Below are 23,001 nucleotides of genomic sequence, written 5' to 3' on the forward strand. Positions count from 1 at the left end.
CATTCCCACGCCCAGCTCCCCATTCCCACGCCCAGCTCCCCACTCCCTGCGCGCTCCCAGCCCGTCCCTCGGTCCCCAGCCGTGTCCCGGGGCCGTGCCCCGTGTCCCGTTCCGCGTCCCCGCTCCGGGACACATCTCACGCGCGGAGCGCGACAAAGATCGCGGCGCGGAAGGGGCGTGGCCTGCTTAGCATCAGCCAATGGATGTGCGCGGCGGGAGTGGGCGGGGCCGGCGCGCGGCGGGCGCGCAGGCGCAGTGTGGGCGCAGGCGCGGAGCGGGCGGGGGCGATGTCTCGCCGGGCCCTGAGGCGGCTGCGGGGGGAGCAGCGGGGCCAGGAGGGGCCGGGGCTGGGCGAGCTCGGCCTCGGCCTCGACCCGGGCCCTGAGCACGCCCGGGAAGGGGGGCCGCCGCCAGCTTCCGGGAAGGGGCTCCGCGGGACGTCCCGCGCCGGCGTCAGCAACCGCTTCGAGCTGGTGAGGGGGGCAAAGCCGGGGGGCCCCGGGTGCAGCGGCTGGGGACGGCTGGGGTGGCAGGGACTGGGGGACAGTGACTGGGGGGGCATCTGGGGGACAGTTCCTGGGCGGATAACCGGGGCGCAGTGACTGGGGGTGACAGCTGGGTGGGCAGTCGGGGACATTGCTGGGGACACCTGCTTGGGGGACAGCTGAGGTGACAGTCACTGGCGTGGCTGGAGTGACAGTGACCTGCGGCAGAGGCTGACGGGCTTTGGGGGTGACTGGAGGGGGGCAGTGACGGAGGGGGGCTCACAGTGGGGGTGGCAGAGGTGACAGTGTGCACGGCAGTGATTTGGGGTCAGTGTTTGGGGTGGGGGTGATCGGTCTGGGTGCTGAGTGGGAAGGGTGGGGGGCAGCAACTGGGGCTGGGCTGGGAGGAAATGGGAGAGAGGCCTGGGGAGGCTGGGTTTGGGTGTCGTCAGAGCTGGACTGGTGAAAATGTTTTTAGCAACATCCCTGCCACCTTCCCAGCACTGCAGGATCCCAGTGCTGGATGTCACATGGGCCCTGGTGGCACTGCTGGGTCCTTGGGGTGGCACAGCCCCGTCCTGCTCTCCAGACACCTCCTGCAGCCCCAGCCATTCCCTGGCCTTCCCCAAGGCCTGGCTGTGTGAGCAGAGGCAAGGCTGGGTTTGGAAGCTCTTCCAGGGGAAGAGCAGAGTCCGTGGGGTGAGGGGACACACCGTGGGGGTCCTGTGCTCCCCTCCCTGTCCGGACTGTCCGGGCAGCTGCTGGGTGACACGCTGGACACGAGGGGTGTCCAAACCTCCATCTGTGTGCAGGAGGAGCGTTGGAGCAGATCCGTGGGGCATTCTGTGCCTGCAGCTTGTGCCTGTGTTTGCAGATCCCAGCTGAGGAGTCGGAGGATGAGCTGGTGGCTGAAGAGGAGCGACCAGACACCCGGCTCGGCGAGCAGGACACGGCGGCAGGGAGCCCCCAGGGGAGCAGGGACAGGAGCAAGGAGGGGGCTGTGACCCCTTTGGAGGCAGATGGTGATGGACACAGAGAGGGGCAGGAGGCCCAGCAGCCAGACAGAACGGTAACTGCTGCCAGGGATGCAGGGCAGGGACACAGCCTCAGCCTGGGAGCTCACATCTGGGGAGGGTGAGCACCTTGGTGCTGGGGGCTGTGTGTGGGATCCAGAGGGATTTTCCAGCTGCAGAGAGGAGGCACCTGAGGAAGGTGTTGTGCTGTGTCCACATGAGCACTGAGGTCAGGCCAGGGAGGAGTGGTCTCAGGGAGGCATTTGTTTTGGAACGGGGGATGTGAGGACTTCAAGCAGTGTGAGCTGAGCACTGAAACAGCAGTGAAGCTGAACTGAACCACTTCTTGCCTTTAGTGATTTGTTGTCATTGGATGTCAAGGTTCCTCCTGTGGTCTGTATCAGCCCAGAAGTGTCTCCTTGCAGGATTTTGTAAGGAAAGGGGCATTTAATTAACAATTTCCCATGGCAAGGCCTGCCCAGATCTCACCAGAGAAGAGGGCTGGGGGAGAACAGGGGGTTGGCCCTCGGTTTCACTTGTTTGCTGTGCATTTGGGGTTTGTGTCCCTGGTTTGGGTGGCAGAGGAGCAAAGTCCACTGTCTGTGCATTCCAGCTGTGCCGGTGGCCTCTGCCAGCCCAGGGGCTGTGAGTGCTCTGGGTCATGTGTCCCTGTGTGAGCAGTGGCTCCAGGGGTCCTGACCTGGTGAGTTTGCTGTGCCAGCACTGCAGGACACACCTGTGGCTGCTCCCAGAGCTCCAGGTAGGACATGGCAGCCCTGGGCAGGGAGCTGCTGCTACCCCCTGGCCCTGGGGTAGGGCCAGGACAAGGCTTGGAGCAGCCTGGTCTAGTGGAAGGTGTCCCTGCTTAGACAGGGGGTAGGAACTGGATAAATTTCACTTCCACCCCAAACCATTCCATGATGCTGTGATCCCTTGCTATACCCTGGAAATGTGCTTGCCAGCTGTGCCAGTCAGGGTAGGGAATGCCCCCAGCCAACATCCTGAGCTGAAGCAGCTGCATCTGTGGGGAGAGGCACCCTGGCACTGGGGCCTTTGTCAGGTGTTGATTTCTGTGGAAATGGGAGTGAAATTGGGAACTGTCCTGCACCCTGGAAAAGCAGAAATGCAGCTTATCCTGGGGACTGAGGGAGGCTGAAGCATTTCCTCCACACCATACACAGCTAAAGTTGTTTCTCTCCTGATTTTTTAGCCTCAGACATTGATGTGAAAGTCAGCTGGGGTTTAACTCTTTGTGAATCTTTGGTGTTTTCCTCCATTTTCTCCATGTGTCTTGATTTCCTCCCACTAACAAACACTCAAGGGTGAATTTTGGTTTCTTTTAAGGACCCTCAGTGTGCTGATCCCTGTGGGAAATGCTCTTCTTGCCATGGAGCTGGCACCCCAGGGAATGCTGACAGCTCTTCCTTTTGTCTTTGCAGTTGGCAACAAGTAACAAGCCACGGAAGAAAAAAAAGAAAAGGAAAACCAAGAAAAATTCAGCAGGAGAGACTATGGTATGTCTGTGTGTGTGTCCTGGGTCAGGAACCAGGCTGGTTCCTCCAGTGGGGCTGGCAAAGTGGGAATTCTGAGGTGACTGTAAGAGAGACTCTAGGCAAAAAAAAAGCCATTTCAAATTTTAAAGAAGCCTCTTTAGGATCGTGTCTAGGCAAAAAAAAAGCCATTTCAAATTTTAAAGTTAAAGAAGCCTCTTTAGGATCGTAGAATCCTGGAATGGTTTAGATTGGAAGGGACCTTAAAGCTCACCTCATTCCATCCCCTGCCATGGGTAGGGAGACCAGTGCTGGGGACCCCAGAGCTGGAAGTAGCAGATGGATTAAAGTCGTGGATCTCCTTAATTCAGTAGGAGTGAGGTTCAGGTGGCAGCTGGTTTTCTGCTGAGCTTTGAGTCTGAGCTGTCCATGGAATTACAGAATCCTCAAGGTTGGAAAAGACCTCCCAGACTGTGGAGTCCAACATTCCTGTTCATTCCAGGGAGATTCTTTCCTCAGCATCCTGAGCCACCGGATTCTGGAGTGAATGGCTAAGCCATGACAGCAGGGCCAGCACCCAGCTGCCACCTCCTCCCTGGGAATGCCACTCAGGAGTGAGTTTCTGAGGTGGAGAACCCTCCTGGAGAGCCTGTTTCCTGTCCCAATCCAGGAATACTGAGCAGCAGAGGGACATGTGCCAGCTGGAGGCTGGGGGGACACCCAGACCCAGGCAGTTGGGTTTGCCAAAGAGGGATAATACAGCCTCTGTTCCAGCACTTCCATGCACAGGGACTAAATTTAGCTTGAAAAGGCAGCCTGGCAGTGCTGCTTGGGTGTCCTGAATGGAATTCTGTGTTCCACCCATGGACATCATGAGGAGGATGTGAAACAGGCACGTAAGAAATGTGTCACTTGTTGTTTGTTGGGGGAAAATGGAGGGAAATCAGGGTTAAAGTGTTATATAACTGTTGGATGTGAGTAGCTGGATGGATTCCTGGGGTGGTTGGAAAATGGGGAAGGGGAGACTTGGATTAAAGTCATGTGAGTGTTTGAGACCTTATCATGAGGCTCACAGCTTAGTAACTTGGTTTTTCCATGGACAGTAGAGGGTGAAGGCTGGTTATTTAAATATTTTAGATATTTAAATAGGGCCTGAAGTGTCAGGACAAGGGAAAATGTCTTCCCACTAGCAGAGGGCAGGGTTAGACGGAATATTGGGACAAAATTCTTCCCTGTGAGGAGAGTGGTGATGCCCTGGCACAGGGTGCCCAGAGCAGCTGTGCCTGGCCCTGGATCCCTGGAAGTGTCCAAGGCCAGGCTGGACAGGGCTTGGATCACCCTGGGATAGTGGGAGGTGTCCCTGCCCATGGGACATGGAATGAGATGAGCTTTAAGGTCCCTCCCAACCTAAACCATTCTGGGATTCTCTGAAGAGCCACAGCCCCTCACCGAGGGAGGCAGCCGGGCGTGATCTGTGCTGGGTGACCTGCAGGCTGCTGTGACTCAGCCTGTAACAGATGCCTTGGCTTTGCCTTTCTTAAGGAGGACAACGACCTGGAGGACATCGAGAGCCTCCTGGAGAGGATGGAGGAGCCCAGGCTGGCCCCGCAGAGCCAGGGCGGGGTCCCCGCCGACAGCCGGCCTCTGCTCTACGTGGAGCACAGGTACTGCTGGCTCCCCCCGGCTCTGGCCTCGCTCTGGGGGATAGCTGCTCCCTGAGGAACGGACCTGGGGCCTTCCCAGTGTGAGCTGGCCAGGAGCTCTGCACCTGGATTGAAAGGGTTGGGATGGTTGCGCACACCCCTGCCCCCTCTGCTCCTCTGGGAGCTGTGTTTGCTTCCGGCGGGGATTCTCTGCTGCCAGGCCTGCTTGCAGTGGTGGCAGGACCAGATTCCAAAGGGACCTTCCAGCCTCAGAACCTCGGCAGAGGTGCCAGTAGCCCTGGTGTGTAAAGCTTGCCATGGGATTCACTTGTGCTCCCAAGCCCTGGCTTCTCCCGGGAAGATCCCAGCTAAGGCTCCAGCTGCCCTGGAGAGGGCAGCAGCAGTATTCCCCAGCTCTGGAGCGGGGCAGGAAGAAAGCCTGTCCATGGAGCAGGGCTTTCCCTTCCAATGATGGCAGTTTCAGTCTCCTTTCTCCATGCTGTGTCTGATCAGTGAGGAGTGCTGACAGTTTGGGGGTTTTCCAGAGGCACTTTGGTGTGCTGGGTGTTGATGGAGAGACTTGAGTGTGGCACTTTTTAACTGATGGGGCTTTTCTTTCTTCTTTCCACCTTCTCAGAAACTTGAATCCAGAGAATGAGTTGAAGAGATACTTTGGGGCTCGTGCTGTGCTCGGGGACCAGAGGTTAGTCCACAATTTGGTTTTAAACCCTTTCCAAATCTGAGGAGGTGTGTCTATCCTGCACTTGGCAGGGCTCATGGAGTCTCCAGTGCCACACCTGGACAGGTAATCCCAGGCTCAGGATGTGTTGCTCATTTAGTAGTTGTTTCTTGGGACAGAGGAATATTTTCTGTGATATGTACAAGGTGGGGAAAGACTTCTCCAAGCTTTTACTGGCATTTGCCTTTTCTTTTGCTCCCTTCCCCTCTCATTTATTTCCAAATCACCCTTCAAAGTCCTTTCACTCAAGTTCACAGAGAGCAGGCACAGAGATCTTGTGTGTTTCTCCACCGTTTGTCCCTTGTTGCCATTCCAGAGCCTCTGAACAGAAAGTGAACCCTGAATACTTTCAGCATCTCGTGCCCCTTGTATCCAGGGGCCCAGGGAGCCTGTTGCTCCCTGGGTGTGATGTGTGCATTTATCCACTGCACGTGCTCACTGTCATCCACAAAATCCCCACTTCCATGAGCTGCTTGGAAAACCAAGAATGGCCTGAGCTTGGAGCAGTGCAGGTGGAAGGAGGGAGAGAGTCTGTGGAAGAGCATTTGGTACTTGAGGAAGAAACTGCAGTCCCTTGGGATTGTCCTGTGCAGGGCCAGGCGTTGGACTTAATAATCCATGGGGTCTTTTCCACCTCAGGATAGTCTGTGATCCCTTTCTGAGGAGGCATGATTCCCTCAGAGGAGCCTTGATCCTGAGCTGCTCCTGAGCCAATAAACTGCATTTTTGGGTACAACTTAAACTAATCCAGTGGACATTTGAAGGGCCTGCTGGGAAGAGAGATGAGTCAGAGGGAAGTGGGGCTCTCCTAATTGGACCTGGGAAGCTGTTTGAAGCACAGAGGCAGCTAAGGGTTTGGCAGGGATAAAAACAGGGAGAGAAGCTCTGGAAGTGGAGATGCTGGAGGCACTGGCTGGCCTAGATGGTGCACATAAGGCAAAGCCTGAGCACAGGTGTGTTGTGTCTTGGAGGCAAACAGAGCTCTGGGCACAGAGCTCTGTGGGGAAGAAATTGGATCTCATTTTTCCCTCTGGCATGGTTTCATCCTCCTCGTGCTGTCAGTGCAGAGAAGCTGTGAGCTGTGTGTTCCCCTCCCCAGGCCGAGGCAGAGGCAGCGGCAGTACGTCCGCAGCATGTGGCTGACAGCTCCCAAGAACACCTGGCCACGCTACAGCAAGACAGGTGAGGCTTTTGGGGCTGCTCCTGCCCTCTTGGCCCTTGGCCCATGTGACATGGATGCTGCTCAGGGAATGGAATCTAAGAGGGACCTGCTCCTCAGGTGGAAATACACCTCCTGCCTCAACAGAGAGCTCTGTGGAGTTGTACCTTATGATTTGGGTTTGTTTCCCCCTCTTTTGGAGGTAGCAGGGCATGGGTGCTTCCATCTTTGCAGCAGAATTGCTGGATAATGAGAAGTATCCCTGAGAAGAATGAGCAGACTGGGCTTTTTGGGTGGGTTTGAGACTTGAACTCCTGAGAGGGGGGGAAAAGAGTGGAATTCTCTGTGAGTGTCCAAAAACACGTGTGTCTCTGAACCCAGTGTTGCTGTGGGAGAGCAGAGGAGGTTCTCTTGGGTAGCCAGGTCTCCCCTGCACCCTGCAGGTATCACCATGCAGCTGCTGGACACGCGGAGGGGGGTGCAGCACTTCACCTTCGAGCACCACCGTGAGTACCAGCAGGTCCAGTTCAAGTTCCTGGACGCTGTGGAGTCCATGGACCCCAACAACATCGTGGTACGTTGGGTTGGTCGTGCTGTTCCTGCTGTGCTCCTGCAGCCCCTTGCCCTGGGAAGCTGGGCTGGTGCATTCCAGTGGAATCCTTTGGGTTGGAAAAGCCTCTAAGCCAGCTGTTCCCCCAGCACTGCCAAGGCCACTCCAACCCTTGTCCCCAGGTGCCACATCTGCATGCCTTTTAAAATCCCCTTCAAGGATGGGGAATTCACCCCTGCTCTGGGCAGACTGGGGCCAGGGCTGGGTAACACTTATGGGGAAGGAATTGTCCCAAATATTCCACCTGAATCTCCTCTGCCACAGCTTGAAGCTGTTTCCTCTTGTCCTGTCCCTGTTCCCTGGGAGCAGAGCCTGCCCTATGGCTGTCCCCTTCTGTCAGGGAGTTGTGCAGAGCCAGAAGGTCCCTCTGAGCCTCCTTTTCTCCAAGCTGAGGCCCCCACCCCAGCTCCCTCTGCTGTTTCTGCTGCTCCAGACCCTTTTCCAGCTCCATTGCCCTTCCCTGGAGATGCTCCAGCCCCTTGATGTTTGTGTTGGGGCGAGGGGCCCAGAACTGACCCCAGGGCTGGAAGTGCCCCAGCAGTGCCAGCACAGGGGATGAGCACTGTCCTGCTGCTGTGGCCACACCATTGCTGACACAGGCCAGGTGCCCACCAGGGATCACGTCCATCCACTGTCTCCTGCACCCCCAGGTTCTTTTCCAGCCACTTTTCCCCCAGCCTGTTTCATTCATGGGGTTGGTGTGACCCACAGGCAGGACCCAGCATGTCACCATGTTGACCTTCATCCCTCTGGCCTCATCCTCTTGATCCATCCTGTCCAGATCCCTCTGCAGAGCCTTGGATTATTTATTTCCAGTCTTGTTTGGGCTGTAGAGCCCTGTGTCCCTCTGTGTGGGGTGAGGCAGCACTGAGTGCTGAGCTGTGCTGTCACCTTGCTAACCAGTGCCCTCCTTGGTGCAGAGGAGGGTCTGGTGGCTGGTGGCCTGGCCTTGGTGGCTCTGCCAAGCACGTGCCAGGTCACCTTCTGAGAGAGGAACCCACAGGAACTGTCCGTTTGGCTGGAAGGGTGGGAACAAAGCCCCCTTGTCTCAGCTCTTAGCTGGGAAAGGAGGAATATTGTATAAACCCATCGTGAACTGGCAATCCAAACTAACAGCTGTTCTATTTATAAACTCCTGCAAGGATGAAAAATGTGTCTTTTCTTGGTATTTCAGCAAAGCAGGCTTTTGTGTTGGGAGTCCTTCATGCGTGTCCGAGCTCATTAAGCTGTATGGTAACATTTATAGTTTGGAGTGATAAGCAACAGCAAAATTGCTCTGCACCCAACTAAACCATAACTGAGGGATGTTTCTCTGAAAGGTCTGGCCACATGAGCTGGGATTCATGCCCTGGAGATGTTCTTTAAAGAGCCCATTGTCTGCTAAATAAAGTTTACTTCCTTCTGCTTTCCCACCCTCGGCTCAGGGCCGTGGGGCTCTCTCCAGCTCAGCAGTTCTGCCTGGATTGAGGGATTTGGATTAAGTGAGCCAAGGTAATTCCTGTGCAGCAGTGAGTGTCCCAAGGACAGCTCAAGCTCAGTCCCCCACACACAGGACAGGCTTTCCATGGTGTTTTAATCTGAAAGCTCTGACTCTCTTAGGGGATCAGGCTAAATTTGAGGACATTTGTACAGGTTGAAGTCTTCCCTTTTTCTGTCAAGGTGAGATTTAACAGGTGGATTTGGCAATTCCAGAAAGTTTGTCCATGGCCACCACAGTCCTGGCATAGCTGGAGCCCAGCTCTGTCTTGTTGCTGTGGTTTCAGCACATAAAACATTACTTTTGGGGAGCCTCTTGTTCAGTGAGTGTTTTTTCTGCACTTGCTGGTAGGTCCAAAGGTCACCCTTGGTGACCTTTTCTTGGCTTTTTCCCATCACAGTGCTCCATGTCCCCCCAAAAAAATGGACTGGAAAGGAGCTAAAGAGTTTTACCCCTTGAGGAAGAGGTTAAGCATCAGGCAAGTGGCTCCAGGCTGGGCTAGGCCAGCCTGGAACATCCAGCCTTTGTGCTGTTGGTGGTCCCACAGGTCCCCACCCTGCAGATGGAAACTTTTGGAGCTTTGGAAGCTTTATTTTTTCGGTTTCAGGAGGAAAAAAAATCCCCAAACTAAACTGTGAGAAGATTTGTAGCTTCAGTATTTTTTGTTGAACTGAGGTTTTAGGTACTTGAGAAAAGCCTATTTGTAATATAATTAGTGAATTGAGAAACCTTTTAGATTAAACTTCTCTTCTGAAACCTGGAATAAATATTTATTTATTATTATTATTACCCATGACTATTGCTGATTCCTGGATTTGTAAGAGATGTGTCCAAATGTCCTCTCAGTATCCAGAGAATGCAAAACCTGATCGAATGTTCACAGCTGTTGAGGGATAGATAAAAAGCCCCAAACCTGTAACAGTGCCTGCATTTCATTCTCTCCTTTCCAAGGAAATGGAGGAGCTGGGAGGGATCTGGAGGAGGACAGTGAAGATGAGCAAAGCCTGGCATGGCCTCTGCTGGAAAAGCTGGGAGGGAGCTGCCCAAGGGAGGCTGCCTTTGAGGGCTCCCATCCTGCACGTGGTGGGGACAGGACTCCCTGTGCCCTTCCAGCTTGGGGATGGATCTGGCAGGGTGGGATTGAGGGAGCTCTTGGCATTGTGTGTCACACAGCTGGCTGCTGGAAGGTACCTGGGTCAGTGACCAAATTCCTGAGCCGCTGGTGGTGACACAGAGTCTTTGCAATGCCCTTGTGCAGCTGCTGCTCCAGATGAACCCCTACCACGTGGACTCCCTCCTGCAGCTCAGCGACGTGTGCCGCATGCAGGAGGACCAGGAGATGGCCCGGGATCTCATAGGTAAGCGTGAGGTGAGGAGTCCTTCCCTGGCAGGGGCAGGAGCTTGGCTTTTCCTGGACCCACCTCAATCCCAGAATGGTTCCTCTTCCCACCCAGAGCGTGATCTAACGTGGAAGTGCTCGCTGCCCTGGTACCTGTTGCCACCACAGTGTGAAGTAACTTGGTGTCTGCCTGGGCTGGGAATGAGCTGGTTTCCTGTCTTTTGGGCTAAACCGAGTGCTGGGCAGTGCTGTGCTGGGCTGGTGTCCCTGTCCTGTCCCTGACACTGACCTTGCTGTCCCCAGAGCGGGCACTGTACAGCCTGGAGTGCGCCTTCCACCCCGTGTTCAGCCTCACCAGCGGGACCTGCAGGCTGGACTACCGGCGCCCAGAGAACCGGTGAGCAGGGCTGAGGGGGTGAGGGGGGCTCAGCTGGAGCCCCTTTGGCCACAGCCACCCAGAGTCACCACTGCTGCTCATCCAGGGAGCCCCCTGAGTGTCCCTTTCTGCTGGGGATTCCTGGGATGGTGCTGGAGCACAGACAGCTCGTGCATGGAAGCTTCTGCACAAAGCATCCCTTTTCCCCAGGGATGTCTTCCTGCAGTAGGAACTGTCCCTCCCTGTCATATCCTTCTCCTGCCATTAGTACCCCTTAGCCCAAAATGGTCACAAAAATCCTTGCTGTGTGTTTCCAGCCATCACCCCCAGCACTCACACTCCTCCCAGCCTGGATCTTTATGTAACTCCAGCTCTGCAGCTGCTGGGAAAGGTGACTTTATTCTGGGAATTTTCCAGTCAGCTGACCCAAGCCATCTCTCCCAAACTGCTCTACCTGGAGGGTGCTCACATTTCAGCTCCTCTGGCTGACATACTTTTGTGCCATCAGTGACCTGTATCACCAGTTCAGGTGTTGGGCCTCCCCATTCTGTGTCACTGACCCCACACCCCTGGCACAAGGCAGGATGTGGACTTGGGGGATTTAGTTGTCTTAGTTCCAGTCTCCAGAGCAGTTTGTGAGTTTTCTGTCCCTGTTCTTGCACAAAAAGATAACAAAAACAAGACATGAGAGCATGGGGGGTCTGTGGCACCCCATGCCACACCACAGTGTGATGCTTAGGGATGTGGAGCTCGTGGTGAACTGTGTCCCCTATTTTGAGTGGCACAAAATACTTTCCAAATCTGGCCTCTAAGTCCTGCTGCTGTTCCCATGCAGGGCTTTCTTCCTGGCTCTCTTCAAGCACCTGATGTTCCTGGAGAAGAGGGGCTGTCCCCGCACAGCCCTGGAGTTCTGCAAGCTCATCCTGAGGTAGGAGCCTCCTCCGAGGGTGGAGTGTCTGGGTTTGGGGGGACAGTCACCACAGACAGGTTCTGCTGCTCCTGGGCTTGGTGTGGGCTCATTCCCACCCCTTAGAGCTGCATGGATCTGTGCTGGGGATGTGCTGGTGCCCATGGAGCGGTGATGGGTGAGGAGAGGCCCTGCGTGGCCTGTCACTGCCAAACTGTGGCTGAGTTTGGAGGCTCAGCAGAGCAAAGTATGGCAGTGGCTTCAGCCCACTCAGTTTGTGGCCACTGATCCTCCTCCTGGGCGGTGGCAGGGGACTGTCCCCTCTCTAGGGACACAGAGCACCACTGTGTCATCCCGCTGGCCATGTGGGAGCAGCCGTGTTCCTTTTCTCTCCACTTGCCGAGTCACTGGATGTCACAGGGAGAGGCTGCTTGACTCAGAAATCAGGGCAGCTCTCTCAGCTGTTGTGACACCGAGTTTGTTCTCTCGCCCTGCTCCCAAGCCTTGATCCTGAGAATGACCCACTCTGTGTGCTGCTGCTGATTGACTTCCTGTCCCTGCGGGCCCGGGAATACACCTTCCTGACCCGCCTCTTCCAGGAGTGGGAGGTGAGTGGCCAGCACGTGAGGGGATGGGTGCCTGGGGTGCTCCCCACCAGGTGAGCCCCTTGGAGGGGATCTCACAGCCCAGCTGCCATCCCAGCGGAATTGGAATGATCCATGAAGGCTGGGCTGTTGGTTCCTGTAATCCTTGGGTCCTGCAAATAGTTGTGAGAACTCCAAATTGCTCACTCAGCTGTGGGGGCACCGAGCCAGCGGCTGGGAGCTCACTTAACCCCAGCAGGCAGAGCCCCGACCCCGCACAGCCCAGCTCTGCTGCACAGCATCACTCCTCGGTACCTCTCTCCCCGATCCTGCAGAGTCACCGGAATCTCTCTCAGCTGCCCAATTTTGCCTTCTCGGTGCCACTGGCCTATTTCTTCCTGAGCCAGCAGGAAGAGCGCCCGGAGCTGGAGCGCAGCCAGGCCCGGGAGCGAGCGGCCCGGCTCATCCAGCTCGCGCTCATCATGTTCCCAAGCGGTGAGTCTGTCCCCTCCGGTGAGGCCATCCTCGGTGAGGGCTTTGTCACTGTCCTCCTCTGGGACAGCCGGGACTGTGTTCCCGGCAGGCGGGACTGGATTCCGGGCAGGCTGATGCAGAGGCAGGAATTTGCCAAGGGCCTTTGAGGAGGGAGCCCTGAGTCAGAGCGGGAGCGGTCGGGCAGAACGGCAGTGCCCAGGGTGGTGGGGAGAGTGCAGTTCTGGCTCCTCACCCCAACACAGACACTGGGGGGCTGGAGTGTGTCCGGGACAGGGAACGGAGCTGCGGAAGGGGCTGGAGCATCAGGAGCAGCTGAGACAGCCGGGGGGCTCAGCCTGGAGAAAAGGAGGCTCAGGGGGAACCTTCTGGTCCTGCACAGCTCCCTGACAGGAGGGGACAGCCAGGGGGGCAGGCTCTGCTCCCAGGGAGCAGGGACAGGATAAAAGGAAACAGCCTCAAAGTTTGGTATTTGGAACAATTCCTTTCCCAGAAGTGTTGTCCAGCTGGGAGTCCCCAACCCTGGAGGGACTTACAAGCCATGTGGACATGGCACCTGAGGACATGGGTTGGGATGGTCTTGGGAGTGCTGCAGGAGTGGTTGGGATCAATGATCTTAAAGGCTTTTCCAACCTTTCAGTTCTGTCATTCCCTGATTCTGTCCTCCCTCCCCAGAGCAGTTGATGCTCCTCCACCAGCAATGGTCAGGGGTGAGCAGGCTGGGGGAGGGTGAGAGCTGGAATATTGGAGCAGGGAGATGTCTCACCTCCTCAGGGCTGCCCAGAGCAAGGACAAGCCAGTCTCCTTGGCTCTCCCTCCAAGGCACAGCTCTGTTTTGGATGTGCTCTCCCCATGGGTGCCCATCACTCTCCCTTTCATCCTGTGGGTGCTGCTGTCCATGAAAGGAGCACACAGCCCTCAGGCCCAAGGGAGGGTGTGTGCAGCAGGAAGAACCAGCTCTCCAACAGAGGTTCAGCTTGTGGGGGCTGGAAACACCTTTTAGGCTGCTCGTTGGGGTGACTGAAATAATGCCCTTGTGAGCACAGGGACCAGCAGTGTCCTCACCCCCTCCTTGTGTCCTCGTTGGTGCCCCAGGGGGTTCTGGCCCTGAGGAGTGGAGGGTGACCTCATCCCACACTGCTCCTCACTGCAGCTCCAGACGAGTTCTCTGCCTTTGTCTTGCAGTTCTGATGCCGCTGTTGGATCACTGCAGCGTGCAGCCCGATGCCAGGGTCGCCTCCCACCCCTTCTTTGGGCTGAATGCCCAGATCAGGTAAGGCCTGGAGATGTTCTCAGCAAAGGGAAGGGATCGATTTTGCCGGCGGCGGGGATCTTGCATGCTCAGACTGCTGATGGAGGAGCTTGTTTGGGTTCCCTGAGTAGGCTCATTTGGTAATGCCTCATTTGATAATCCTTTTGATAATGGATTTCCATAATGGCCTCTGGATGGGGCTGACAGACCCACCTCAGCTCAAGGTGGACGGGTCAGAAGTTCACCCCAGAGCCTGGTGGTGTGTGCAGGGAGGGAGAGTGACCTGCGTGTCCTGCCAGGGCAGGCTGTCTCCAACCAGTCTGCGTTCCCTTGACACGTGGTCTTCCTCAGCGTGCGAAGGCTCTCCCTCGGGCCAGGGCAGCGTTCCCTCATTTCATGGCTCTGCTTAGCCTAAAAATAGATGGAGGCAGAAGTTCTGGATGGTGAAGTGGATGGCAACATCCAGGCAGGAGCCTGCGAGTCCTCTCGTGTTCCCACGCCGAAGGCCGGCGCAGAGCTGAGCCCTCGCCATCCTGTGAGGAGCAGGAGGAGGAGGAGGGTGCCGTGAGTAACAGCCATCTCCCGTAGCCAGTCGCCCGCCCTGAACCAGCTGACATCCCTGTACGTGGGCAGGACACACGCCCTGTGGAAGGACCCGGCTGTCATGGCCTGGCTGGAGCCCCACGTCCACGAGGTTCTGCGCATGGTGGACGCCCAGGACGCGCTGGTGCAGGAGGCTGAGCACAAGTGAGCACAGAGGGTGGAGGGCAGGGTTCCTGTGCCAGGGACAGGGGACAAAATGGGACAGAGGGTCTGTCCTGGGCAGCAGCAGTTCCAGTGTCTGGGGCAGGCTCAGAACCCCACAGCTGCTGGTCTGATGCTGAAGGTCACAGCATAGGGCCAGGAAGGCAGTGGCTCTTCCATGCTTTTCACAAATGGGAATGTAGAGCTGAACCTGCACTGCATATCCTGCGCTGCCTTCCCCAGGCTTGGCTGTCACCTGTACCCTGGAAACATCCTGGAGAGGGTGGAGGGATGGCCTGGAAGGGCAGGGATAGCCACACAGGGCAGGTGAGAGCTTAGAAACACTTCCCAGTGCTGAGAAACAGGAGAGAGCTCTCAGGTGTCCTAAACCAAGGTCAATCTGCTCATTCCTGAGCTCTCTGCTCTTTCTCCAGAGCTCAGCAGCTCCCACCCCCTTTGGCTTGCTCTAAGCCAGCTCCATCCAATATGGCCTTGTCCCCCAGAGCCAGGGAAGCTGCTGACACTGCGCCTGGAGCAGCAGAAATGGGAATGTGCCTGCTCAGGGCTCACTGCTCTGTCCCCTCCCCGCCTCAGGAGGAAGATCCGGTACCAGAGCGCTCCCAGGAACATCTACAGGCACATCATCCTCTCGGAGATGAAGGAGGCCACGGCAGCCCTGCCTCTGGTGAGGGGCCTGATGGGCCACAGGGGCTGTGGCTGCACGTGTTGTGGTGGCATTTGTGTCCCTGCTGGGCTGGTCCTAAGCCCGTCACCCATGGCTTCTGTGGGTGCCCATGTTTGCTGCTGCTGGATGCACAGCCTTCATTCCTTCCTTTCTCCCTCATCCCTCCTTTCTCTTCTCCCTGCAGGAGGTGACCTCCCAGCCAGTGATGGGGTTTGACCCCCTCCCTCCTCTGGATTCCATTGTTTCCTACACCCGACCAGAAAGGTACCACCTGCGCTGGCACAGCCGGCCGTGTTCCCTCAGCCCCAGGCCAGGCTGCGCGCGGGCACTCGGTGCTGGCATCCTCCTCCTTGGCAGAGGAAGAGCTGTGGTGCTCCAGGCAGGCACAGCTACAGGCTGGACTGGTCCTGCTGCTTCCCACAGTGGTCATTCCCAGCCACAGGGCAAAAGCCAGGGAAAACCCAGGCCACGGCTGACTGGGAGGGTTGGGGGTAAATGGAAATTTAAATACAGCCAGTCCTGACGTTGGGGTGATGCCATGTGTGTGTTCCACACCAATCCACTCAGAGCAGAGCTGGTAGGATCATGGAATCCTGGAATGGTTTGGGTTCAAAAGACCTTAAAGCTCATCTCATTCTACCCCCTGCAATGGGCAGGGACCTTTTCCAGTAGACCAGGCTGCTCCAAGCCCCTTCCAACCTGCCCTTGGTTGTGCTCTTAGTGACTGGTTTGCTCAGAGTTGCCTGAATTCATTGGAATTCAGTTCCCTCCCTCAGGGCTGGTTCCAGCAGCACCATGGTTCTCCCAGCACCGCCCACATCCCAGTGAGGAGTCACAAACTGAGCTGTACCTTCACCATGGTGCCACTTGTGTCTTGCAGGACGAGCCATCCCTCCAACGAAAGCACTTTATCCCTCTTCTTCCGCTCGCTGTTGCCAAATTTTAACTTGCAGGTGAGTGCACGCTGGGATTTGGGTGCACCGCTCCCCCGTGGTGTTCCTGCTCCAGGAGCCGCTGCTGGCAACAGCCTGCTGCTGGTTTGGCACCACTGTCCCCGTCCCTGCCACCACAGTGCTGCTCTCTCCTAGGGGGACATCCGGCACGACGGGGACGACGAGGCCGGGGCGGCGCAGGACCTCAACCAGGGGGTGAACAGGCTGATGGCGGCCATGCGGGACATGCTGGCCAACATCCAGTTCCAGGAGCCCCCCCGCGAGGACAATCCCGAGGGCGACGGCGACTGGGATTGAGCCGGGGTGTCCCTCCCCAGCCCCTCCGGCGTCACCCCCCGGTTTGTGTCGCACTCCAATAAAGTCACACAGATGGACTCGCTGTGGGAATGGGCTGTTCTGAGCAGGGGGCTGCATCCGTGGCATGGTGTCCATCCAGGGAGGGGGGCTGAAGCCACAGCCAAGGGCCTTGTCCAGGGCCCCTCTCTCAAAGGGAACGGGGGCTGTCTGAGCATGTCCAAGCTAATCAACAGCAGCTGTCCCTTGTCCCCATGGCAGCTTAGTCCCCTTCTGGCCTCCTCTACACACAATTTCCATCCTATTCCCCTCCCTGTTCTCCTGGCCCTTGTCCTTAATTCCCAGAGGGGTTTTACTGCCCTCTTCTTCAGCTCCTTTGTGCTTCCCATAGCCTGGAGCTTCCTTCCCTCCACAAAACACTCTGCACCCTCACTACACTGAGCCTTCCAAAGGTCTGAGAGTCCCCTGTGCCACTAGAATTGTGCATGGAGCAGCTTTTAATTATGTTTGGAGAAGAAATCTTTCCCCCCTTCTTTGTTTGTCTATCCTTTATTCTCTCACCTTCACCTAGAGCAAGGAGCGAGGTAAGCCACAGTCAAACCTTAACTCATCCTTGTTCCCGTAAAGCTTTTTTCCCTTTTTTTGCTGAGTAATGGTGAATACATGGAATAAATCCCTGTTGCTGCTGTATTGCCTCCCGGGGGGATGTAGCTGGGCTCGGTGTGCAGACCCCGAGTCTCAAGCCAGCCCGCCCTGCCTCCATTCCCCACTGGTATATCCAAATCCCATGGGATCCCATCCCCATAATTCGGCACTGGGGCAGCCTGGGACCCCATGCCCAGTGTGTGCAGCTGAGCCATTTTCATGCCTGCCAGAGGGAAGGGCTTCCCAGCGGAAGTGGATAACCGTGGGATCAGCCTGCCCGTGGAGCTGTGAATGGCTCTTTGGCAGCCGCGCGGCTCCAGGCATCAACACGGAGCGAAGGCACATGACGGTCAGATGGGCCCTGTCCCCACAGCCTGCCTGGGCTCCCTCCGGCGCCGGGCTCGGCAGCGTCCCATTTAACCGTGCCTTTGACGATTCCTATCGCGTCCCATGCCCGCCCCGTTGTACAACGTCTTCCCTGGGGCCGTGGCCGTGGCACCCTCCCAGTGCCAATGCGTGGGACAGCGTGCAGTGCAGAGGGTCCCGTGGGTCCCTAAGGCTCGTGGATAGCTCAGGGGGTGTGGATGACCCCCACAGCAGATGGGACCCCTCAAGGCAAGAGTCCCACACTGACCTCCATAGGACACAGGCCTGCAGGGCACGGGGGACCTCTCAAGATATGCAGGCCTCCAGGGTTCTGGGGTCCCCCCAGTGACACAGGACCTCAGGACGTGTGGGGACCCTAAGGTGCACAGTCCCAAAGGACACAGAGGACCCCTATGGCAGCGTCCCTGGGGTGTATGGACCACCCCAGGGCATTTGAGACCCCTGGGCACACGGTGATCCCAAGCAACCGGGGTTCCCAGGGCCATCCTGGGGGTGTCTCAGCCCTGGCCTCGGCAGCGGCCCCTCTCTCTGCCGGGGTGCCTCCCTCACGCAGGTGCCCACCCTCCTCGGAGGAGGAGCTGCGGGACCGCTTTAAAGTGGGGCAGAGAAAGGGCCCTTTCTTCCCCAGCACCCTGGGCCGGCGGGCGTGGGACGCCGGGCAGCGCTGGCACGGAGAGCGGCCGCCACACCGGAGGGTCCCGGCGGGCACACGACACCCCCGGCACATCCCAGGCCTCCCGTCCCCAATTCCTCGGCATCCCCTCGGCCTCGCCGCCGGGCGCCGCGGGAGAACTGGCGGGGCACAACGGGGGCTCGGGGGCTGTGCGGGTGCCACGGGGGGCCCCGGGGCTGAGGAGGGGGTCATGTCGACGCTGGCCCCCCTGCGTCTGCTGCGCGAGCCCTCGAATGCCAGCGAGGGCAACCACAGCAACGCCACGGTCGGGGCCAGCGGCGGCTGGTGCCAGGGGCTGGACATTCCCAACGAGCTGTTCCTGGCGCTGGGGCTGGTGAGCCTGGTGGAGAACCTGCTGGTGGTGGCAGCCATCCTGAAGAACAGGAACCTGCACTCGCCCACCTACTACTTCATCTGCTGCCTGGCGGTGTCGGACATGCTGGTGAGCATCGGCAACCTGGCGGAGATGCTCTTCATGCTGCTGCTGGAGCACGGGGTGCTGGTGATGCGCCCCAGCATCGTCCGCCACATGGACAGCGTCATCGACACGCTCATCTGCAGCTCCGTGGTCTCGTCCCTCTCCTTCCTGGGGGTCATCGCCGTTGACCGCTACATCACCATCTTCTACGCGCTGCGCTACCACAGCATCATGACCCTGCAGCGCGCCGTGGTCACCATGGCCAGCGTCTGGCTGGCCAGCACCGTCTCCAGCACCGTCTTGATCACCTACTACCGCAGCAACACCGTCCTCCTCTGCCTCATCGGCTTCTTCCTCTTCATGCTGGTCCTCATGCTGGTGCTCTACATCCACATGTTCGCCCTGGCCCGCCACCACCTCCACAGCATCTCCAGCCAGCAGAAGCCACCCACCGCCCACCGTGGCGGCAGCCTGAAGGGCGCCGTCACCCTCACCATCCTCCTGGGCGTCTTCTTTATCTGCTGGGGGCCCTTCTTCTTCCACCTCATCCTCATCGTCACCTGTCCCACCAACCCTTTCTGCACCTGCTTCTTCAGCTACTTCAACCTCTTCCTCATCCTCATCATCTGTAACTCGGTGATTGACCCTCTCATCTACGCCTTCCGGAGCCAGGAGCTCCGGCGGACGCTGCGGGAGGTGGTGACGTGCTCCTGGTAGGCAGGGGGACACGGTACCGGCACGGCCACCCCCGACCTGAAATGGACGGATGGACGGACTGACGGATGGACAGGACGAGCCGCGGGGTGCCCGGTCCGGGCGAGGGACTCGCGGTTCCCAATAAAGGCTCTTTGCAGTGACGCTGTGACTGGCATCGGGCGGCCCCGGGGAGCCCCGAGGGGAGAGGTCCCTCCCGGTCCCGCCGCTCGGTCAAGGGTCACTTGCTCCCCGCGGGAACCGGGAAGGACCGGCTGGGCGGCGGGAGGCTGGACCCTGCGCGCGGGGTGGTCCCGGCCGCCCCCGGACAAAGGGCCCATCACCGTCGCCTTTGTTCTCGGGCCGCGCCCGCCGCCGCCCACCTCAGCACCGGCACCGGCACCGTCCCCGGTCCCGCGGGGGAGACCGGCAACCGGGACCCGCAAGGTGGCTCTCCCGTACCCTGTCCCTACCCCTCCCCGTCCCGGGACGCGGCTGGGAGGGGTGTCCCCTGTGTGTCCCCCCACCCCGCCGCCGCCGCCGCCGCCCCGGGATGCTCCCGCCGCCGCCGGGTGGTCCCAGGGTCCCCGCACGGCTCCCGGGGTGTCCCCGCTCCCCGTGGGTGCCGGGGGCGCCCCCCCGGCCGTGCCCCCCGCGGGTGCCGGTGTCCCCGCTCCGCCGCGGCGGGGCGTGGCCGCGGGCGGGCGCCCCCCGCCCCCCGCCTTTGTCCGTCAGCACCGCGGACAGCGCCCGCGCCGCGCCCCGCCCGCCCGCCGGGGGTCCCGGTGCCCCCCGCCCTGCTCGGGATTTTGGGTGTCTGCGGGATCCCCCTGCCCCCGCCCCGCTGAGCCCTGTCCCGGGGTTTGAGGAGTCCTGATGCCCCCCGCCCTGCTCGGGATTTTGGGGGATCCCGGTGCCCGCCGCCCCGCTGGGACCTGCCCAGCCGTTTGGGGAGTCCCGGTGCCCCCCGCCTCTCCCTGCCTGGGGATTTCAGTGTTTGGGGTATCCCACTGCCTTTTGCCCCACCCAGCCCTGCCTAGGGATGGGAGGATCCCGGTGCCCCGTGCCTCGCCGGGGGGCCTGGGGGTGTTCCAATGCCTCCCACCCTGCTGAGCTCCCCGTCCTCCCCAGTTCTGGGAGGTGATCAGCGACGAGCACGGCATCGACCCCAGCGGCAACTACGTGGGGGACTCGGACCTGCAGCTTGAGCGCATCAGCGTCTACTACAATGAGGCCTCTTGTAAGCGACCCCCCCTCGGCACCTCCCTGGCACGGCAGCCTGGCACCCCCGCCCTGGGCTGGGGTGGGGCCCCAGTCTGACCCCCCAGTGCAGGAGGAGCTGGGTCTGGTGGGATGGGGAGGGGGGCACATAGACAGACCCACCCCGTGGAGGTGTGGGGTGGGCAGGCACGTGCACCCCCATTTCGTTCGGGGCAGGGGGAAATCGTGCACGCCCAGTTCCATGGGACCCTGCGATTTGGGAGGGGTCGCACACAACACCTGCACCCCAGCCCTGTTGGCCCAGGGAGGGCAGACATGTGCACCCACCCCCTGAGACCCTGCACTGTGGGGGGGCAGGGGGCACATGTTCCTCCAAGTTCATGGGACCCTGTAGCTGGATGGGGGCATGACACGTGTCCCACCCCATGGGACACTGTGGTGTGGGGGGGACACCACACATGCACCCAGTCCCACGGGACCCTGGGGTTTGTGGAGAGAGGGACACCTGCACCGGCCCTGTAGCATCCTGTGGTGTGGGAGGGACAAAACACCAACATCCCCCCAGCCCACGGGGAATGGGGGCAGACATGTGCACCCACCCCATGTCACCCCCATTGTTTGGGGGGCACGAGACATGCACCCACACCACATCTGGGATTTAGGGGGGGGACACAACCTGTGCATCCAGCCCCATAGAACCCTGCAGGGTGCAGGGAACACCTCTGGGGCGGGATGGGGGGACGGCAGCAGGTCCCCTCCCGTCATGGGGTCTCTCTCAGCTCACAAGTACGTGCCTCGCGCCATCCTGGTGGACCTGGAGCCGGGGACGATGGACAGCGTGCGCTCGGGTGCCTTCGGCCACCTCTTCCGCCCTGACAACTTCATCTTCGGTAGGTCCCCGGGGAGGGAGGGAGGGAGGGAGGAAGGGATGCACCGTGCCCCGATGTTTCCCCAGCCCCAGCATCCTCGGACCCGCCCGGCCAGTCGCCATCCCCGGGGCACTCGGCGGGCACACCCCTCCTGCGCCGCGGGGCCCGGCGCTGCCGGCTCGCCGCCAAACCTCTGCGGTTCCTGCTTCCCACCCCGCCCCGGCGTCAGATCTCCCCGGTGCTGCCGGCGGCAGCGGCTGGTCCCAGCCCCGATCCTCTCCCCGGTGCCCTCGGGCCGTGGGCGTGGGGGGCCAGCGGCCATCGGGGCCTCTTTTCTTTTCCCAGGGCAGAGCGGTGCCGGGAACAACTGGGCCAAGGGGCACTACACGGAGGGGGCCGAGCTGGTGGACTCGGTGCTGGATGTGGTGCGGAAGGAGTGCGAGAACTGCGACTGCCTGCAGGGCTTCCAGCTGACCCATTCCCTGGGCGGCGGCACCGGCTCGGGCATGGGCACGCTGCTGATCAGCAAGGTGCGGGAGGAGTACCCCGACCGCATCATGAACACCTTCAGCGTGGTGCCGTCCCCCAAGGTGTCCGACACGGTGGTGGAGCCCTACAACGCCACGCTGTCCATCCACCAGCTGGTGGAGAACACGGACGAGACCTACTGCATCGACAACGAGGCGCTCTACGACATCTGCTTCCGCACCCTCAAGCTGGCCACCCCCACCTACGGCGACCTCAACCACCTGGTGTCGGCCACCATGAGCGGCGTCACCACCTCCCTGCGCTTCCCCGGCCAGCTCAACGCCGACCTGCGCAAGCTGGCCGTCAACATGGTGCCCTTCCCGCGGCTGCACTTCTTCATGCCCGGCTTCGCGCCGCTGACGGCGCGCGGCAGCCAGCAGTACCGCGCCCTCACCGTGCCCGAGCTCACCCAGCAGATGTTTGACGCCAAGAACATGATGGCCGCCTGCGACCCCCGCCACGGCCGCTACCTCACCGTGGCCACTGTCTTCCGTGGCCGCATGTCCATGAAGGAGGTGGACGAACAGATGTTGGCCATCCAGAGCAAGAACAGCAGCTACTTTGTGGAGTGGATCCCCAACAACGTCAAGGTGGCCGTATGCGACATCCCGCCGCGGGGGCTGAAGATGTCCTCCACCTTCATCGGGAACAGCACGGCCATCCAGGAGCTCTTCAAGCGCATCTCGGAGCAGTTCACGGCCATGTTCCGCCGCAAGGCCTTCCTGCACTGGTACACGGGCGAGGGCATGGACGAGATGGAGTTCACCGAGGCCGAGAGCAACATGAACGACCTGGTGTCCGAGTACCAGCAGTACCAGGACGCCACGGCCGAGGAGGAGGGCGAGATGTACGAGGACGACGAGGAGGAGTCGGAGGCGCAGGGCGCAAAGTGCCCCCCGCCGCGCCCGGCACTGCCCGCGGCCCCCCGGCTTCGCGCTGCTGCAGCCCCAGGTGCTGCTCCCCCCGCCGTCCCCTCAGTGTCTCCTGACCCCATTCCCCCCTGAGCCGGCTCGGCCCCTCGCCCCCCCCTTCCTACCTCCCCCCTTTTCGTTTTTTACTGGTTCGTGTCTTATTATTTTTTTTGAATACTTAATAAATTTATTGCTGTCCAGGTACTGCCTGTCTGTGCCTGCTGGGTGGTGGGGACAGGGGACACCCACAGGGTTCGGCCCCCCCAGCCATTCCCAGCCAGGGGAGGTGTTTGGGAAGCCCCCATGCACTGCGCCCCACCCTCAGATCCAGCTGCCCCAGGCCGGCTGTGCCTTTGTCCCCACTGTCACCCTTCTCCATGCTGGGGGGGTGTGGCAGGACACAGCTGGCCCTTT

General features: G+C 59.6%; 2 protein-coding genes across 2 annotated transcripts; both read left to right on the forward strand.

Annotated features, from left to right (window-relative positions):
• The first annotated feature begins 267 nt into the window (after positions 1 to 267).
• TCF25 (transcription factor 25) lies at positions 268 to 16,322 on the forward strand. The gene is made up of 18 exons (XM_041400798.1): positions 268 to 473; positions 1,360 to 1,554; positions 2,938 to 3,012; positions 4,531 to 4,652; positions 5,269 to 5,334; positions 6,470 to 6,552; positions 6,973 to 7,103; positions 9,875 to 9,974; positions 10,259 to 10,352; positions 11,167 to 11,259; positions 11,741 to 11,846; positions 12,158 to 12,317; positions 13,500 to 13,587; positions 14,155 to 14,313; positions 14,905 to 14,995; positions 15,180 to 15,259; positions 15,876 to 15,948; positions 16,084 to 16,322. The coding sequence occupies exons 1-18, from the start codon at positions 288 to 290 to the stop codon at positions 16,243 to 16,245; spliced, it is 2,064 nt and encodes a 687-aa protein (XP_041256732.1). The 5' UTR covers positions 268 to 287; the 3' UTR covers positions 16,246 to 16,322.
• A 1,815-nt stretch (positions 16,323 to 18,137) lies between these two features.
• On the forward strand, positions 18,138 to 22,693 carry TUBB3 (tubulin beta 3 class III). Its single transcript, XM_041400876.1, has 5 exons — positions 18,138 to 19,078; positions 19,393 to 19,516; positions 20,190 to 20,298; positions 21,059 to 21,169; positions 21,494 to 22,693. Exons 1-5 carry the CDS (start codon positions 18,138 to 18,140, stop codon positions 22,678 to 22,680), a joined length of 2,472 nt encoding a protein of 823 aa, XP_041256810.1. The 3' UTR covers positions 22,681 to 22,693.
• The last annotated feature ends 308 nt before the right edge of the window (positions 22,694 to 23,001 follow it).

This window comes from Onychostruthus taczanowskii, unplaced genomic scaffold, assembly GCF_017590055.1.
Source record: "Onychostruthus taczanowskii isolate IOZ18803 unplaced genomic scaffold, ASM1759005v1 scaffold18, whole genome shotgun sequence".
Taxonomy (NCBI): domain Eukaryota; kingdom Metazoa; phylum Chordata; class Aves; order Passeriformes; family Passeridae; genus Onychostruthus; species Onychostruthus taczanowskii.

What these genes read in the sequence shown, in the direction of transcription:
- TCF25 (XM_041400798.1), top strand. Translation starts at nt 288, where the DNA reads ATGTCTCGCCGGGCCCTGAGGCGGCTGCGGGGGGAGCAGCGGGGCCAG. An exon ending in GATGGCCCGGGATCTCATAG is followed by an intron (nt 9,975 to 10,258) that starts GTAAGCGTGAGG and finishes TGCTGTCCCCAG; the next exon opens with AGCGGGCACTGTACAGCCTG. An exon ending in GTGCAGGAGGCTGAGCACAA is followed by an intron (nt 14,314 to 14,904) that starts GTGAGCACAGAG and finishes TCCCCGCCTCAG; the next exon opens with GAGGAAGATCCGGTACCAGA.
- TUBB3 (XM_041400876.1), top strand. Translation starts at nt 18,138, where the DNA reads ATGTCGACGCTGGCCCCCCTGCGTCTGCTGCGCGAGCCCTCGAATGCC. An exon ending in ACCCGCAAGGTGGCTCTCCC is followed by an intron (nt 19,517 to 20,189) that starts GTACCCTGTCCC and finishes CGTCCTCCCCAG; the next exon opens with TTCTGGGAGGTGATCAGCGA. An exon ending in CTACTACAATGAGGCCTCTT is followed by an intron (nt 20,299 to 21,058) that starts GTAAGCGACCCC and finishes GGTCTCTCTCAG; the next exon opens with CTCACAAGTACGTGCCTCGC.